This window comes from Zingiber officinale, chromosome 6B (assembly GCF_018446385.1).
Source record: "Zingiber officinale cultivar Zhangliang chromosome 6B, Zo_v1.1, whole genome shotgun sequence".
Classification (NCBI taxonomy): Eukaryota; Viridiplantae; Streptophyta; class Magnoliopsida; order Zingiberales; family Zingiberaceae; genus Zingiber; species Zingiber officinale.
Genome location: NC_055996.1, coordinates 72,920,641 through 72,941,080, shown reverse-complemented (window position 1 = coordinate 72,941,080; position 20,440 = coordinate 72,920,641). Strand labels below are relative to the sequence as shown.

The 20,440-nt window shown below is 36.1% G+C and overlaps 2 protein-coding genes across 2 annotated transcripts; one reads left to right on the top strand and one right to left on the bottom strand.

Annotated features, from left to right (window-relative positions):
* Positions 1-5,262: 5,262 nt before the first annotated feature.
* On the bottom strand, positions 5,263-5,818 carry LOC121990283 (flowering-promoting factor 1-like protein 2). Its single transcript, XM_042544448.1, has one exon. It carries the CDS (start codon positions 5,782-5,784, stop codon positions 5,464-5,466), a length of 321 nt encoding a protein of 106 aa, XP_042400382.1. The 5' UTR covers positions 5,785-5,818; the 3' UTR covers positions 5,263-5,463.
* A 704-nt stretch (positions 5,819-6,522) lies between these two features.
* Positions 6,523-8,412, top strand: LOC121992690 (40S ribosomal protein S9-2-like). The gene is made up of 3 exons (XM_042547212.1): positions 6,523-6,598; positions 6,763-7,144; positions 8,061-8,412. Exons 1-3 carry the CDS (start codon positions 6,571-6,573, stop codon positions 8,239-8,241), a joined length of 591 nt encoding a protein of 196 aa, XP_042403146.1. The 5' UTR covers positions 6,523-6,570; the 3' UTR covers positions 8,242-8,412.
* Positions 8,413-20,440: the final 12,028 nt, after the last annotated feature.

Sequence of the window (20,440 nt, the reverse complement as noted above, 5' to 3'; positions counted from 1 at the left end):
TCAAAACTATATGGAACTAACCACCGACTATAATTAATAAATAAATAAATTAATTTTAAAAAATAAAAAAATGTGAATATTAAATTTTTAAAAATATGAAACAAAAATATTTAATATTTAATACATTTAAAAGTCAGGAGCAAAAATATTATTGAAGTTGTGATTTTAGATTTTTCTTAAAATCAAATTCATTAATTATTATATTATTATCATTTTTTTCAACTAACTCCTGTTCAATATAGATGACTATAAATCTGTAAAAAAAAAAAAACTCTTCTTTCATCTTGTTACGAAAAATTGCTTTATTAAGTTTCGTAGTTGAATTCTTTCACATAACTAAAAAAAATAACAAATCCTTATTCTCTCAAAGTATGAAGCAAAGTTTTAGTTGTTGAAAAATAGTCCATTGCATTTAAAATATCTAAAAATTTCTCTAGTATTGTTTGAGAAAGCATATTTGTTTTCTCCATTATCATTTATATCAAGTGTAATATGGTTACGAAATCAAAAGACTTCATCGTAATCAACAAACTACTAGCTTCACCATAGATTGAGTTAGAAGACCTATCATCCATCATATTTTCTAATACGATAATCACAGTGCTATACATATCAATCATGTTACAAATTAAGTTAAAATTAGAACTCCAACGAGTCTTTGTAGGTTGTAGTAAAATTTTAATTTGATTACATCCTCTATCGATATCACATTCATTAGTAACTACCATATACACGACTTCAATTCTTTAAGCAGAATGTAACTCAGCATGAAATTTAATAGATGCGTTAGCGAGATTACAAATGAAATTAAATTTTGAAAATAATAACCAAATGAATATATATTTTTTAAGCTGTAATTAATGCTAGTTGAAGTCGAAGAGCGAAACAATGTACATATAATACACATGAATAATCTTTCAAGAAAAGAGCTTGTAATTCACTAGAAGAGTCATATATATTGCTAGCACCGTCATATTTTTATTCTTGTATATTATGGATATGTAAGTTATAACTACTAGGTAGACCTGACTACGGTTCGGAACCGACGGTTCGACGGTTCGGAACCGCCGGTTCGACGGTTCCAGGCAGGTCGACCCTTAACCTTAACCGCCCAAGACGGTTACGGTTCACGGTTCAGAACCGCCGGTTCACGGTTCGTCACGGTTCGCCACGGTTCAAGATTAATATGTTAAAAATAATTAAAAATTAAAAATTAAACAAAACATTAAAAATTAGAAATTAAAATTTATTGAAAAAAGGGCTTGCACTTATTTAAGTTGCCTACGTATCCCTTTAGGGGAATCAAAGCCCACGTAGTTCTTTTACATTTTTATCCTTTTACATTTTCATTCACTTCCATTTTCTGTTCCTGTCGTATTTGTTCCTTCAGTATCAAAATCTTCAACTTCGTCATCTGAAAGTTGCATTCCTTGGATTCTTTTCTCCGCTCTGGTCCAATCGTCCAGTAATGCTTGGGCTTCCAATGAGTCGGGAGACAAAGTTGATCGTCGTTCATCTAATATGTTGCCGCCGGCACTGAACGTCTGCTCCACAGCAACAGTTGACACTGGACAAGCTAAAATTTCTTTTGCGATCACGGAGAGAACGGGAAAGCTTTGAGCCTTCTGTGATCACCACTTTAAGATATCGAAGTTTTCGCTATCTGCTTCATTAAAATCAAAAGAAGTCGTAAAATAATTCTCAAGTTCCTGTGTGGAACTTGAGGATCCTCGTGGACGTTATGTCAGTTCTTTTAATAAGAGTTGTGCTTTTGTAAGTTTTAAATTACTACTAGTAGTTTGTTGAATTTCAGAAATATTAATTTGTGTTCCATATTTTGCATAATATTGATTATAAATATCATATAAATAAATTCTAACATTATATATAATATTAACTGGATCAGGGGAAGAAGAATCTTTAATTGGAATTAAAGCGTCATAATATAAAGTTAACATTTCTTGTAAAACTTCTAATTTAAATCTAGGATATAAAGCAAATGCAATTAAATAAATTTCAGGAATTAAATAAAAATATTTTTCCCATTTAGTTTTCATAGCTAAGATGCAAGGAGATAAAGATTCATTATTAATATGTTCATTTAAAACTAATACTATATTAGAAAAATTTTCTAAAACTAATTGAGCAGTGGGATAATAAACACCGGAAAGTTGTTCGGTTGCATCATTAAATACTTTTAAAATTTCACAAATACTATTACAAATATTCCATTGTTGTGAAAATAAATATATATTAGTATTAGTATTTTGTGCAAAAAATGAACATAATAATTCTTTATATTGAAATGAATCTTGTAATAATTGGTATGTTGAATTCCAACGTGTTGGTACATCACGTGGAAATTTTTTAGGTCTCATTCCATTAATTTTACAAAACCTACCCCATTGTTTCATTATAGATGGATGAGACCATAAATAAGAAATTGCAATTCTAATTGGTTTAATATAACTTTCTAAAATTTTTAAACCATCTTGAACACATAAATTTAAAACATGGCATACACAACGAATATGAAAAAATAAACCTCCAATAATAGGTTGACAAACAAATTTTAGATCATCTATACAAGCGGTATTAGAACTAGCATTATCTAATGATATTGAAAATATTTTATGAGTTAAACCATATTCTTCTAAAATTAAACATAATAATTGTGCGATATTATGAGCATTATGTGATTCATCAAAAACTCTATAAGCTAATAATTTTTTTTGGAGGTTCCAAGAGTTATCGATCCAATGGCAAGTCACACCCATATACGAATGTGTTTGCCAATGATCACTCCAAATATCGGAACATAAAGAAACTTTATTATCTAATTTACTAAATTCATCAATTAAATTCTTTTTTCCTTGTTTTACTAATTTTTTAATTGTACGAGTAAGTGTAGTCCTAGGAACACGTTTAGCACATGAATTAAGAGATTCTTTACAAAAATCTTCAAATGTGCATTTAGATCCAAAACTAAAAGAAAGATGTTCTACGAAAACAAATTTAGCTAATGATTCTCTTAATTTATTATCCGAATATAAAAATAAATCGGAATCGGTACTACCGCTAGTTGAAGAAAATCTTGATAATTGTGTTTGAGAACGGTCGAGTCCAAATTCCGTCGGGTGCTTCGTTTCTACATGTCGTTTCAACGACCCATAGCCGCCGCCGGCTTGGAATTTGTAGGAAGCATTGCAGTGCTTACATTTTGCACTCATTTCTCCCGACGGAAGAGTGACCTTCTCAAAATGTTTAGTAAAAATAGAAGACGTTAGAGGAGGAAGTTCCCGAACCTTAGAAGTAATTGCATCGGTACTTCCTTGTGTTTCGGGTGTCGGATTCGGAAGATGCTCGATCTCATCATCGGTGGATTGAATGTTGGGGTCCTCCTCCCGCGGATTCATTATTTGTTTTCCCTTCCGAGCTCGAGATGGTGCACCTCCGCGACCTCCTTCCATTGTAATTGAAAATTGAAAACGAAAGCGTGTAGAGATTAGAGAATACGAAAATGAGATTAAAAGTAGAGAAGATGTGTGTGAAAAATGATGAAATGAGCTCTCTATTTATAGAGTTTTGATAGTAACGGACACTAAATCATAGCCATTGATCAAAAAACGGTCAAATGATCCTAACCGTTGAAAAAAAATACCCAAAAAACCCTCCCAACGGCTATGAACCGCCGGTTAACCGGTGGTTCCAACGGCTATGAACCGCCGGTTAACCGGCGGTTCAAGCCGTTTAAAAAAAAAAAAAAAAAATTTGTTTGCGGCTGAACCGCCGGTTCAACCCGCCGGTTAACCAGGTCAACGGGCAACCAGCCCGTTGACCCGGTTACGGGCCCGGGCCGGGTCCGGGCCAAGCCCGGGCCGGGTCCGGGCCAGACCCGGCCCGGGGTCGGGTCTACTACTAGGAGCATTAGAAATTTTTTCTTAATGTTAATTACTAATTAAAAAAAACAAATGAACCAACTCATAAGTGCGGGTATTGAATTAATATCGGATTGGATTCGAACTAAATCCAACAGATTGGTGCGGAGATAAAGATTACTTTAGTTAAAATCGGGATTGATTTGGATTTGATTTGGTCAAGTTATAGCTAAACCAAATGATAGATTAAATCAATTAGATTGATTTAAAATGAATTAAGATATTTTTGAAAAACCTTCTATTCTCTCTTCCTCTCTTTTGAGAACGCGCAATAGGCTACCGACGTCGACCCTTTTGACATGCCAGCAACTTCACCCGACATGCCTCTCTACATTTTCCCCCCTTTATCTTCTTCTCCTTCTCTTTTTTCACCGGCAGCAAGTTGCACCCCTTTTCAACATCCCCTCTCTCCTGGTTAGATGGGGTTGGAGCCCATCCTAGCCCAAAGGTTGCTCTGTCCTTGCTTCCACCTCCAAGATTATGTAAGGTCTTGTGAAGGTAGGTGAATATATGATTTTTCTTCTCTCACGTAAAAGTTAGTCTTCTTCTCGCTCTCAAGCGAGATTCTTGTCTTAGCCAATTGCTAACTTGATCATCGGAGAGACCACGCTAGCAATGTCAGCCACTGACTAACATGATTTGTCCTGCAGGACATCGGAGACAAATGTCACCCTTAGCTAGCTTCCGGAGGAAGGAGAGAAGGATTCCATCACTAACAAAGAATGTTAATAGTGTTTAATGTTTTTAACTAGCTATTGAAGCATCTCGCATTTGATACCGTAATGACCGTACACTTTTTATATTATTAGTATTATTATTTCACTAGTTTAAGAATTTATAATGATCTCTTTAGATAGTTGGATATCACACTGATATACATGACATATTATTCATGGACATATCTTAAGAATTCAAAGTTAGTAATTCTTTATGATTTTAAAAGCTAAGAAAGATGCCAACTTTAAGTTTACATATAGGAGAATTACATTCGAGATAACAAGTGACAAATAAGTTAAACGACTTTTAATCTAGATATATAACACGTGTGTATCAATTTTCTTCAAAACGAATTTTCTTGAAATTGATAGGTATAGGAGTTATTATTGTCAATATTTCGATATATAATTATGATTCTATATGATATGTTTATTAATTAGTTTGTTGTTCCCTATCTATTATCTCTTTTGCCCTCTCATTCTTCATCAAAGTAATTGCTTACATGTTTAGATATAGTAATCTACATGATCGGATAGAACAACATGATCGAGATCATTTCCGGTAAATCCTTCCGTATCTCTTCGATAGGCTTGCATCACTTAGTGCATACGGAGGTTTAATTATCAACATGACCATTACACATATTACAATATGCTTGCCACAAGAGATTGAGGTTACAAAAGGAAACATGCAAACGACTAATAATTGTTTCACAAACAATCAAAGGGGTAAGAAGATTCACACACTTCGGTTGATCGATCGATCAAAGTGATCAGAAGAACATGTGCACCTGATTTATTGTCTCGGTCTACATGTCAATGACTTTGAATGTCTCCCGGTTCTTCACGACGATGTCATACATGTGCATCGACTTGAACCGGTTGAACTCCTTGGGGAGAGAGATTAGGTCGACCGAAGAACGCTTGTGGAACTGGAGGAGGTCAAGATCATCGTAGTACCGCTCCCACCCAAGACTCATCAGTCTGCGCTCCAAGGCTTCGTAGGAAGTAATGACTTCATTGGTCGGGATGTGGAGCAGAACCTTTCGTCGAATGGTGGATGATTGCTCGTTGGCCGGGTTCTCGATCAATCGAAGCACTCCATTCTTGAAGACCCAAACGCCCGACATACTTCGAGACAGAGGAAGAGGGAACTAATGCAACTTAAGCTCATTGATGCCTTGAAGAGAGCGGTTTTACAATGTATATATAGATGGAGAAAGACTTATAACTTAAGATCAGGGGAGGGACACATATTGGTGGTGTGATGCTCAATTGGTGTCCACGTGTCTTTTTCTCAGAGTACCAATTAGGGCATATAAGTATCTATGGATCAAATTAAGAGTAGCTATCAACGTTCAAAAACTCATCCTGACTAAATCCTAAAACTATGTTTCATCTCATCGATGACCTTTCGAAAGATTTTTAAAAGTTAACTTTTGAATATGCATGTTATATTTCAAAAATTATCTATGGCTTGAGTTATGAGTTAGTTAGAAACATATTTAAGTAGTGTACGTATATTAGTGCTGTTCAGCATTCATTCGTTTGTCTTTAAAAACATTTTCTGTATGAAGGAATCAGTTCCGACTATAAATGAAAGCAGGAAGAAGCATTTTGCAGTATTATAATATACAACTAAACAATTATATAATTTATATCCATCTGTTTCTGAATGATTCGATTCAGAAGGCTTTTTGAAGCTTAGAACTTAAGGAATGTATTTTTGTGCGTGCAATTTTCAGAGTCTTCAACCGCCAAAAGGCCGGATTTAAGGCTTCATTTTTGGTCGGCCCGGCCCGGCCCGGGCCCGGTTTTGCGTGGAATTGCGGTTAGGGTTTTGGCACCGAGAATATGTATAAAATCCTCCCTCATTCTTTCCCGTTTAGCGAGGCGTCGGCGAGGAAGAACCGGCCATGGTGCACGTTAGTTTCTACAGGAACTGTGAGCCTTTCTCTGCCCTTTTTTTTCGTCCTTCGTTCTTCCTAATCGATCTGTTGCATGCTAGCATTCCTCGTTTTGCTTAGTTTTGATCCTCTATTCTTCCAAAGTTCTTGGTTTTTTGGGTGTGGATCTACCGGAGCTCGGCTAAGTTGAGGTGTTTGCAGATGGTAAGACCTTCAAGAAGCCCCGTCGTCCTTACGAGAAAGAGCGGCTCGATGCCGAGCTGAAGCTGGTAGGGGAGTATGGGCTCCGATGCAAGCGGGAGCTCTGGAGGGTCCAGTATGCGCTGAGCCGAATCCGTAATGCGGCTAGGGAGCTTCTGACGCTCGATGAGAAGAACCCTCGTCGAATCTTTGAGGGAGAAGCCCTACTCCGCCGGATGAATCGGTATGGGCTCCTCGAGGAAGGGCAGAACAAGCTCGATTATGTGCTGGCTCTCACCGTCGAGAACTTCTTGGAGCGGCGTTTGCAGACACTCGTCTTCAAGTCTGGAATGGCTAAATCCATCCACCACGCTAGGGTCCTTATCAGACAGCGCCATATACGGTATAATTTTAATGGATAGTGCGTATGCTATAAATGACCTTTTCTCCTTAAGAATGAATGCAAAAAATATGCCTATTCATTGTGCCTTATTGTTCCTTTGATCAACAACTTTCTTCGCATACTCCGCTGAATTGAGTTGTCAAACAGCATGATCGAGGTGACTTTGCATGCTTGCATTTCGAGCCAATTTAATGTTTCTGTCGGCCTCTCCAACCTGTTGTTGATTATGAACACATAAGAGTCTCTTATTATCCACTGGAAGCAATATTACCTAATTCTTTGCAGTGGATTCTAATTATTGGAGAGTTGCTGCTAGGAGACTATTGGATAATCATCTTTTGGTGTTGTAGGAACAATCTTCAAAGCATGTCCAGATGTAGTAGTCGACTCTGATACATTCTGAAAGCAGTGTACAATGTTATCTAGACCAAAGAAATAGAATACCGGGAATAAGTAATGAAAGTGAAACTGAATTATAGCTGTGCTTATTCGTTCCTTTCTTTGGTTGTTAGTCCTACTTCATTTTAAATGAAAATTCTTCATTTAATTTGTTTTCTAGATTTTTTATGCTTTTATATTCATGATGGCAAAACAAGGCTGTTTTCAAAAACTTTCTTAGTTACATAGCTTGGTTAAACGCCTCTAACAATCATACGCAGAAGTTTTTCTGCAATTTATTGTAGATGTTTAGCTATTGCGATTAAGGGATGACATATGCAAGCTTACTTAATCTTCCCTGCTAAGACTGTTTTTAATTTGCAGCATAATCATTTTTTCTGTTTGCATCTATTTGTTTTTTCCTTCCAATCAAATCGATCATAGTCAGAGACACTGTTATATGAGCTTCATATGTTTCTGCTGTTAATTGTTGTGTTGGTTTCTCTCACTTGTTTCCTACGTGCTAACCATCTTGCAGAGTAGGAAGGCAAGTAGTGAACATCCCATCCTTCATGGTGAGGGTGGATTCAGCTAAGCACATCGACTTCTCCCTCACCAGTCCATTTGGTGGCGGCCGACCAGGAAGAGTGAAGAGAAAAAATCAAAAGGCTGCAGCAAAGAAGGCTGCTGGAGGTGATGGAGATGAAGATGAGGAATGAGCAAAACTGCATTATTGCATTTGCGATAGAGCCTCTGTCTATTTACATTTGTCCATGTTTCTTGTTTACTCTGTGGATTGTGGTGACTCATAAATGTCTCTGAATTTTGAGTTTTATGGATTCATGTTCGATATCTTTAATTTTGTTCGGTATGGAAATGCGTTTTGAATATCCTCAGTTTTGGTGCTACTGTGTGATGCATCTAGTGTGTAATTGGTTAGCATGCGTATTTCAGATTCTATATAAATCACTTTATAGAAAGGGGGGCCTATAACTACCTATTTATATGTTTTTAGACAAACATGATATATTCATTTGCCATTATATATCTAAAGATATGAAAAAAAGATTTTTGGGTACAAAATTAATAGTAGTTTTTTTTTTTTGTTCGTTTTTGTGGATTAGAGGATGATCTTTTTACATATATTAATGGATATTGATGATCTTTATTTATAAAATAAATGAGGATCATCATTTATGCAAAGGACTCTCTTTTAATCCACAAAAGTACGATTTTAATGTATCTATCTCTCCCTAAATTTATAATTTAAGAAATGAATAGATAATTGATAATTTAGAGAATGAATATGATAATTGATGTAAAGATTTTTTAATTATCCTATTAAAATTTTTAATAGATAAAATTTTTAAATAGATATATGATGTGAGTATTCTCATATATATATTTTTATCAATCTAACAACAGCTGTAACTGAGTTACACACCGATTTTGAGCCGTGAGGTTTTCATAATACTCCAAATGTATATCTAATTTTTATATTTATTAAATATAGAATTAATTGTTCATATTTTCAGTGGATTGCTCATTCATTAGTAGTGAATTTATATTGGACAGTCTAAACATCGGTCGATTCTTTCAACACAAATAAAAAACGCAGTAGAAAATAAAACCAAATCTAGATAAATTATTTATTTGGTTCACAGCCCTAGAACAGGTACGTCAAGGTCTACAATCTGTTGGATTGTTATCCGAATAGGTAACTTATATATTTTCTCCCAAAAATTTATGGGAAATAAAGAAACCTCAAACAATTGGAGAGAGTTTACTAACACTTTACTATACCTCTATTAAAATGAAATGCAATACAAAATTAATTACCAACAACATTTAGATTAGAAGCTCGGCATAGGTTGTCGGATGTAGAAGGAGCACGGACAAGTAGAGCTTGTTTAATGGAGTAGATGATTGAATCGATTGTCAAAAACTTGATTTTTAAGCATCTGGATTCGAGCTTTCTTTTATATGTCTTGATCTGTCAATCAAACATCATTTCTAGTTGACTGATTATGTTCCGATCGAGCCAAATCTGTGCTTGAATTATACTTTTTATGGTCGATTGATCATCTAGATCGATCGCTCGATCTAGACACTGTTATGCTTTTCCATCCAAATTCATTATCGAATTGGATCACTGTTAGTATAAGCCTTAAGAGCCAATCAATAGTTCATTGTCTTAAACTCTATTATATCATTTTTATCAATAAAAGACAATGTTGTGATTATTATATTTACTTTAGATTTGTGTCAGATGAATAAGTATAATAATGCCTTAAAATAGTAGGTTCTGGTTTACAGTATATCAATTGGTTGAATTAATAGTGGGAAGTTATAGATATATATATAGAATACTACTCTTAACTATTCTTAGTCAAACACTAATAATAATAAGTGTTAATTAAAAAAATAACCTTGTAGAAAAATGATTTAGGATTTAAACGGAGTTCGTATGACATGTTTAAGGGGATAAATCATTCAAGAGGATAAATCAATTAGATTAAGAAAATCTATTTAAAATATAAGTTAAGTGGGAGTTGATTGATTTAATTAACCTAAGTTATAAATCATTTAATCTAAATATATAAATTAAAATGACTAAGTTTATTCTCTTCCTATTCCTATTTTCTTGATTCATTTCTTCTCATAATCGCTAATGCCACTGCCTTCTCCCTCACGTGCTCAAAGTCATGCCACCGTCTACCCCCACAAGACGCCAGTGCCCTCACTCATCTCTCATCCGCTCTCAACGTGAACAACTAAATTGAAATTCTGAAATTATAAAATGCAGAATTTGAATTGTAATAAGATAAATTGTAGAAAAAGTAATAAAAAATAAAAGATAAGATTGTGAAAATTGAATTTCTAAGACTAGTTACAACTAAGTAATAGAAAAGAAAAGTTTAGTCTAACTCAAATAATTATCTCTAATGTTATAGATGCAGTCCCTGGTAACTGCGCCAAAAACTTGTTACGCAATCGTAAGTGCACGATTTCATCGTCAGTAATAAAAAGATATCGATCCTACAGGGACTGGTTATAAGCACAAGAGATATCTCATGTATAATTAGCTAAACAATCAACAAGGAAAAGAATGAACTAAGTAGCAACTAGAAATGGAACTAGGAAAGTAAATGAAGTATATGGTTTGGTGAGTGTTCTAGGAATTCGGTTTCATTGTGATATTCATTGATGTAGCATAGTTCTCTAATTCATATCCTCAATTAACATGCATTTGTAGGAAGTTGCCGATTTTCTCCTGCAGAAGCCAACTGGCAAGGGACTTCGATCTACACCTCTAGCGATTGAATGGTTATGATCCCTATGAAGTCCGTTAGCGGGGCAGCCTGCCACCAACGCCCCTCGATCATACAACACAAAAACACAACACCACTTAATTCACATAAAAGTGCAGGAACTAAATGCATTCAACTATCCCACCTCCTTGTAGAGACTAGCTTTACCTATCAAGGTGATCCCCTAGACATCCGTTAGCGGGGCAGCCTGTCACAAACACCCCTCGGTCATATGATCTAGGGTATCCCTTTACGGGATCCAAAAGCCTCACAAACATTCAATCAAACATGGTAATTAGATCCAAACACAAGCATACACACAAGATCAAATAGATACAAAACACATCAACATCATCTAAATCAGAAATTGGCATATCCATGAGATTCATACATCAAATCACACCACAATTACTCCCTTAATTCTAGAACAATGAATCTACTCCATAGTACAAAGATAGAGATCCGAAGATAAAGAAATTACAAATATTCCAATCCCCATCGAGAATAGAGAATAGAAATGCTTATCTAGAGACGATGAGTGATCTTCGAAACCAATCCTTAGCTTTTGGAGTCGATACGGAGGTGGAGATGGCTTAGGATCGCTGGAACAAAGCTGGAGAGGATGAAGAACAACCCCAAATTGAATCTCCCCAAAAGGGAGAGCCTCCTCCTCTTTCAAGAGGAAGAAAACCCCTTATATAGAGTAGGGCACGGGCACCACACAGCCCGTGCCACAGCTGTGTGACTCTCACACGGTCTCAAAAGTTTTGTTCTCGACCAAGGTGATACGGCCATGTAGATCTACACGGCCGTGTTCTGCTGCATCTCTGGTTGGCCTACATGGCCGTGTGGCTCATACAACTAGGTCATTCTTAGCTTCTGGAAACCTTGCACGACTGTGTGGCACACACGACCTGATCTTGCTTTCATTCTGGAATCATTGCACGGTCGTGTAGATCTACATGGACATGTGCTGGAAAATCTACTAGGATGACATGACTGTGTGGATCCACATGACCATGTCATGCTCCTCTTTTGGTAAAGCTACACGGCTTGTCTGCACCACACGACCAAGTCATTTTCCTCCTTGCTTCTTTGGCATGGCCGTGTGACTCACATGGTCAGTGCTGTTTTCCTTTGTTTATTGATAGGATTAACCACGAACATTGTTTCCTCTCCATATTCGACTTCTGTAAGTAGAAAATACATAAGAGCAGATCTCTGAACAAAGAAGAGTAATTATGCTGAAAATAAGACTAAGAGTATGAAAGTGCATAGATAAAGCATGAGTAAAATATATGAATGTGCGTCAAAACATGCTAAGTAAGTGTATATAATCTACGCATATCACTTAACTTGATTGATCACATCAAAACTATCCCAAGATATTTACACTTAGTATTTCTCTAGTTCAAACCATATCAAGATTTTAAAATTCTAGATAATATAGGATAATCAATGAATTTTGGTCAAAATTTGCTGATAGCCTTAGGCACATTAGAATCACTTTGAACCATGACATTATATTTCCAGGAGCCTCTTAAGTATAACCATGCCCAAAGATATAGATTTCAGAGACTTTAAAGAGAGTTGTAAGTTTCTAAAATCTATACAGCCATGAGATATTTATCATGAGCTTATTAAAGGATATAGGCATGTCATACTTATCAACATCACTAAAGGATTCTTAGGACTCCTTCGTTCATACCATAACAAAATTTTAAAATTGTAGATAACGTAGGGCCATTGGTGAGTTTTAGCCAATACTTGTTGATAACCTTAGACACATCAAAATCACTTTAAACCAATATCATTATACTTATAATAGCCTCCTAAGTGTAATCATGCTCTCGGACATAGATTTTAGGATTTAGGGTTGATCCCCTTGATAGAGAGTTGCGACCTTTTGAAATTTACACAATCTTGAGATGTTTTGAATGAGTTCATTAAAAGATCTAAATCTATTATATTCACTTACCAACACCACTAAATGATTCTTATGACTCCTCTTATTTAGAGCATATTAAGATTTTAAAATTTCAGATAGTTTACACTACAAGGGATACACTGATTAGCAATCGAAATTAGAGACCAAAATTTTTTATCGCTAATTTTTTGGTTTCTAATGTCATTTAGCGATGAAATTAATTTCCTGTCGCTAATTAGAGACATAAATTAATTTTCCATAGCTAATTTTAGTAATGGATAATTAATTTCCATTTCTAATTTTAGCAAGGGAATTGAATTTCTATCTTTAAATTTATTTGTGATGAATTAAAATTCTGTGCTAAAATTAGAGACAGAAATTAAATTCAGTCTCTAAAATTAGTGATGAAAATTTAATTCCATCACTAACTTTAGATTAAAATTTACCACAACACCCCTAAAAAATATTAAAATCCTAGATGACATCACATAATTTAATTCAAAAAGCCTAAACAAAGCAATATTCAAAATTTAGCTTACATTCATGTTCCAATTATCAATATAACATTAATCAAAATAATATTATTAACGACATCCAAATATACATAATTACAATATCAATACTGATCAAAATTTAATTTACTAATAACATCCAAATGTACACATTGATCAAAATGTCATTTTAACGACATTAATCAAAATCTTCCTTGTTGTCCAATTTAATTTGTTGTCAAATCTTCAAAGTTCCAACCATTCTGTTTCTCTAGCCCTTAAATATATGAGTACACAACACACAATCAATAAAGCTATGATACTGATAATATAAAAATTATTATGCGTTCATGGTTCATTACAAAAATGCATAAATTGTAAAAGTACGAAGAAATAACTTTACTAATATAACATAACTTTACTAATACAATACAACACAACAGAAGTATCTTAGAAAATTTTACCTGCACCATAGTGTTGTTTAATCTACTGAACCTACAAAAGTATAATCAAATTTGTTAATTGTTTAGTGTTAATGTTTGCTAATTAAGTAACTAAGCTTTCAGTCAAAATATTAAACAAGATATATAGCATATACTATTTGATAAAGTTTTTTTGTCAAACAATAGCTAAGTGAGTGATATGCAAGTCAAACAACAAATTATGCATGTAAAGACGAGCATAAGGAGGTTACTTTGGTTCCTGGATCACTCACATCCAATTATAACATGTCTAATTATAACTCTATTTGTCATCTTTAAATCCATTTCACCCAAACAGAAATAGTTAGGATCAGTTTTAGTATATCTTAGTTCTAAAATTGTACAAAAATATTTTGGGCTTTCTAGAATGAAGAGATTATAATGAAAGGATGAGGAATGTATAAGAAGATGGTGTGAAGCTACATATTTATGAATTTCATATAACTATGATAATCAATACCACCATTGATTAAACAACTTGCTAAAAAGAAATTACCTAAACATTATTTTCTTCCATCAATACCTAGAGATGGTAATGGGTAGGATTTAGGTAAAATTTCTTCTACTCCGTACTCATTCTCATTTATTATATCCATATTCATACTCATTCCTATAATAATCAGATATTTAACTTTGATACTCATCCTCATACTCGTCAGAGGATCAGGTATCTATATCATACCCATCATCCTATTACTACCTATCATTCTCTCTTTTTTTTTTAAAAAATAAATTATTTCAATATATTTGTATGTTCTTCCTCGTCTCGTGCTCTTTTGATCGTGTGAGCATTCCTTATACAAAAGAAGATGAGATATGTGTTGGTGATCGGATAAAGAGGTAAACTAAGTTTCTTTTCCAAGGCTGAGAGCGGGCTAAAATTTTTTTTTTTCAATAAAAAAAATAAAGCTTATATATATATCGGGTATCGGGTAGGGTATGGATAGAATTTTATCACATTCATCTCTATACCTATACTCAAAAATATCTATACCTGATTATTCGATTATTACAATCGGATCTAAAACTTCTCTCTATATTCTCCTCTATTCTGATCGAATATCAAATTCTCCATCAAATATAGGAGGAATTGTCATTTCTATCAATGCCACCTTAGCCTTTTCACAAAACACTCTAACCTGAAATTATAAATGCAAATAAACAAAAAGGGAATTCTGAACCTATTTATTTACCCATAATAATAAGCTACAACAAATACCAAAACTTGTGTTGAAAAGAAAAAAATCACAAAACAATTAATAGACTAGATTAGCTAAAATTTTAATCATACACATTAAGATATCCGCGATTCGAATCTCAGTTATAATATATTTACAGAAATTTTTCCTCTAAATGAGAAGCGCAACCAAATAATGTTGGACTTCTGGACTGGTTCTCGTGTGCGCTTTTTGATTTACCCGAGTGACTGATGGGAAACTTTCATAAGACCAGACTGATCACTCCAGAGATAATCAATAAAACTAACTGAGATTATCATTTCTTTTTTAACATGATACACCAAGAAAACAAAACAATTTACTTTTATTATTTGTTAATGATACACTTATTATTATTATTGGTAACAATACACTAATTGCATACTATTTCCATTATTTCCATACATGTTCACAAAACAAAAGTATCAACAATAGATTTGAGAAAAATGTCCCAAGGCAATAATCAATTCCTAAGGCATATGTAAGAGTGTAAATGAATCAAATCGAATTGAATATGTAGAAAAATTTAAGATTCGAATTCGATTTGAAATAGATATATTCAAGTTCGAGCTCGATTCGAAACTCGAATAATTCAAAGTTTTTAGTTTGAGTTCAGTTCAAATTAGGATTCAGATTCGAGTTTGGTTCGAAAGATTCAAATATATTCACAAACTATTCGAATTATTACTAAAAATATGTACTTGAAAAGTTCAAAATTTATGTATTTATTATATATTTAACTTATATTAATAAAATATTAGGTCTCGCGAGTAGCTTGTGAACTATCGAATAGTATAATTTGAGCTCGAATTTGATTTGAATTCAATAAAATATGAATCAAATATTTTTTGAACTGACTTGAAAGGCTTATGGAAGTGAATTAAAAGTCATTCAACAAGTTATTTGAAAATAACAAATACAGGACAAAAGCAATAATCCATTCTTGATAAATGATCAAAATATAAATAAATAAAATATGATTGGTTGATATAAGCTAGCAAGTTAAAGCCCATTAGTTCAGTGATCCATTACATGATACACGAAATCAAAATGTGTGATATGAGTAAAATTGATTTAATAGAGAACAGGATTTCTTAGTCTAAACATAACCACTATAATTATTGAAATCAACGTGGAATATAAAATTCATAGAAACTGATCTTATATCGTAATTGAATGAGTCAAACAACATACCAAATTTGTAATTTGATGGGCTTGTGAGGCGTTCATTTTCATGGGCCATGGTAAGATCGATCGAAATTACTAGCACAGCAAAACTAGCGCCTCATCTTACCTTCTTTTTATCTTTTTTTTTTTTCACCTTATAAGTTGAGTAGCATAACAAGCCTTTAGAATTTGATAGCTCCCGTTTCTTATTTTGCAGGCATTTTACATGTTTAAATGTGACAATGCCATAGTGAAACATGCTTTGTGCTATCTAGAAAAAAAATGGATCCTGGACACATCTACATATGGATTGGCTTCAAAGATTGCAGCGGAGCATTAGTCATTCAAAGAAAACAAGAATAAACTCCAAGGGCTAATGATCTCCAAATCATTTAACAAAAAAAAAACACCAGCAGAGGAATTTGGCAGACAAAATATAAAATAATGTATAAGATGATCAGGAAAATGATCCGTAGGCGCCATGTGGATAAGAAAAGATTTGTAAAAACTGCTGAGATAGTTCTAGCAGAGGAAAGTTTAGGGTCTCCCACCTCCTTGGCCTTTCGGGCCTCCCGACTCTGGGGCCTCTTGGCTCTTAAGCCTCTTGATCTCTCGGGCCTCCCAGCTCCTTACCTTCCCGGCTCCCAACTCTCAGGCCTTCGGGCTCTTTAGCCTCCTGGTCTCTCGCGTCTCCCGGCTCCTTGCCCTCCTGGCTCCCAACTCTCGGCCCTCCTGGCTCCTTAGCCTCATAATCTCTCGGGCCTCCCGACTTCTTAACCTTTTGGCTCCCGACTCTTGGCTCTCTCGGTTCCTTAGCTTCCCGGCTACCGACTCTCAACCCTCCTGACTCTTTAGCCTCCCGGCTCTTGACTCTTGGGTCACTGCCTCCTTAGGTTCCATGCCTCTTGGCGACACAGAATGCAGGATCACTTCAAGAAAAGAAAAAATCATCCCACAAATCTTGAATTATTTCAGGAAAAGGATAATCATCATACAAATCTCAAATTATTTTAGAAAAAAAGACAACGACCTGAATAAGTCTTATGATCCTGTCCGAAAGCTTGCAAGATGAAGCACTGGGCGACAATGGGTGATGGCGGCGATGGGTGATGGCGTATTCTGATACCGATAAACAAGGGAGGATTTGAGAAAATCACAACAGACCTCACTTGCGCTTGAAGATAAGATCACCAATCCGAGAAGACCAAAGCTGATCTGATGAATAATACCTCCCAGAAAAGAACGTCGGTACGATGACTCCCAAGATCAGTAGGGATCTAGTGATCCGATGGATGATATGACCCCGTAATCCTGCACACAATGAGACTAACCGCCAAAGCGTTAGTGACCTAAGACCAGGGTGAGAATCCTTGGCTAGGCCCTCCGATGCTCAAGTTAGTTTCCGGTGAAAAGAGGAAGTAATATGGAAGAAGATGAAAATTAGGGTTTGAGTTGTGTCAGAATGATTACATGCCTGGCCAGTGGAGAGGATTCTCCTTTTTATACCACCTCACTTGACCTCCACAGTCAAGAGGTGGACCCCGGTTTGTTGAAGTTGGTTATAAGATGACGTAAGCACCGCTTGTGAAAATAGTTCAAGGAATCTTTATCGTACCCCAGATGTACCTTCTTTGTCGTTTAGCAAACCTGTACAAGCTTCTAGAAGACATTTCCCGTCAAATTAGTTAAGCTCTCATATAATCACAAAGTATTTCCGTATGATTTATATATGCCAGAGTTTGTGGGAAGTCAACCGGTGCGAGACTTGGTCAGCCTCTTTCGCCTGGTCGGTCTTCACCTGTTAGGCACACTGTGCCTTGTTTGTTACGAGGCCACATGCCTCTTCTGCTTGACCGGCTATTCTGGCTAGGCCTGTCTTGGCCGGCCGAACTTAGATACTCGGTCGACTTTTTCCGCTCGGTCGGCCTTTACCTGTCAAGCACACTGTGCCTTGTTTGCTATGAGGTCATATACCTCTTCTGCTCGACCGACTGTTCTGGCTCGGCCTGTCTCGGCCGGTCGAACTTAGATACTCAGTCGGCTTTTCTGCTCGGTCGGTCTTTACCCGTCGAGCACACTGTGCCTTGTTTGCTATGAGGCCATATGCCTCTTCTGCTCGACCGACTGTTCTGGCTCGGCCTGTCTTGGCCGGCCGAACTTAGATACTCGGTCGGCTTTTTCAGCTCGGTCGGTCTTCACCTGTCGAGTACACTGTGTCTTGTTTGCTATGAGGCCATATGCCTCTTCTGCTCAACCGACTGTTCTGGCTCGGCCTGTCTCGGCCGACCGAACTTAGATACTCGGTCGGCTTTTTTGCTCGGTCGGTCTTTATCCGTCGAGCACACTGTGCCTTGTTTGCTATGAGGCTCTATGCCTCTTTTGCTCGACCGGCTGTTCTGGCTCGGCCTGTCTCGGCCGGCCGAATTTAGATACTCGGTTGACTTTTCCGCTCGGTCGGTCTTCACCTATCGAGCACACTGTGCCCTGTTTGTTATGAGGTTATATGCCTCTTCTGCTCGACCAGCTGTTCTGGCTCGGCCTATCTATGCCGGCCGAACTTAGATACTCGATCGACTTTTTCCATTTGGTCGGTCTTCACTCGCCGTGCCTATATGAACATCGCTGTTCGCTTAGTCCTCTCTTCCCTCTTTTCTAGAAAAATAGATCCCTTCTTCATAACCCATATCATCTTACATTATTTAATGAATTAAATAATGGTAACACGAGGAAAGGAATAGATGGAAAGAGTCTGTGATTTCCTTATAAAAGGTAATCTTTTCTGGTATTCAGGTATATACGTACACCTACGTACATTAAAACCCTAATATTCATCTTCTTCATCCTCTAACTTGAGTGTCAGAGTGGCTGCACCGGAGAACCCCTAGCCATCATTCTAACCCTCTTCTTCATTTTTACCTTCGTCCAGGCATCCAACCACATCGTCATCCTCGTTGTTATTCGGTGATTGATAATTAAGTTGGAGATAGAGCCAACTCAAAGGTGATTCACTCATCGACGTTCACAAGCAGGATCAAATTGACATTATCTATAGGAATACTAAGTTAAGACCTGAATCAAAAAGTGAATATGAATGATGTCGGAAGACCTATTGTCATCGCCATAGAAATTGAAGATTTTGACAAATTGGTAGCGGTGATAGTGTGCGATGTTAAAGGGGCAACTCTCACATCCTCAAATGACCAATCCTTCAACTGAACCGCTAACTCAGTCAGTTGAAGTGACACCAGCTCATTAGAAGATAACTTGGCCTATGGGAACACTGTAAACTACTTCTGCCATATCGATCAGTAAGTTTATCGCTAGAGAACCTTTTATAAAATCTTTTGGTTAAACCCTTCATCAATGTTTTTGAAAGGGCAAAGACCTTGAATTAGGTGGATCGAAAGCCCCTTGAAGTCCTCCATTCTCAAAGGACATCCTCTAGGATAAATTTCTAAGGCACTTTCGACTGTTGCAGATTGAGGAATATAATAGTTCTACAGATCCAGAAGATTACATCAGCAAATTAGAGAATGCCTCTTTGTTACACCAGTATATGGATTGTGTCAAGTGTCAAGTTTTCTTAACCACACTCTTGGATTCGGTGTAGAGATGGTTTAGTCGACTCCCTGCTTCTTCTATTCAGACCTTTGGGAATTTAAAGTGGTCTTCATACAACACTTTGCAACTAGTTAAAGATATCAGAAAACACCACACAATTTATTTACTCTCGGGCAAAAATTCAAAGAACCCCTGAATTAATACTAACAATGATTTAATTGAGTTATCACAGAGGTGTAGGATAGTGCTTTCTCTCAAGGCTTGGTTAATGGAGATTTTTTTCAGATCTTTAGTGAAAACGTCTCCAACCAATTTTGAAGGGTTACAAGTCTAGGCACTTAAATATATTCAAGTCGAGGAAGCTCCGTCAGTTAAGAGAAAAGAAACGGTGACTTTGGCTCCTGTCCCCACTCCTCAAGATCAGAGAGCTCCTCCCCCACCCTTGAGAAATCAAGAATTCACAAATCAAAGGGGAGAAAAGTGGTACAAGCCATGGAGGTATCCCCGACTCCTCCTAAATATGCACAAAGATCTCCTGAGGTGACTCAGTACTATGCCTACCATCAATTAAATACTCATTTCATTCGAGATTGTTAGTAGTATGCAAGGGATTTGAAACAAATAGCTGACCAGCAGAATGCCAATCAGAGTGAGTCAGGCAAGAGGAAGTATCTTGAACCCTACAAATGTCATTGCCACCATGATGTTGACTGATCCACGAGTTAGTGATCCTGTTCTCCTTTAAAAGAACCCCGAGGCTCT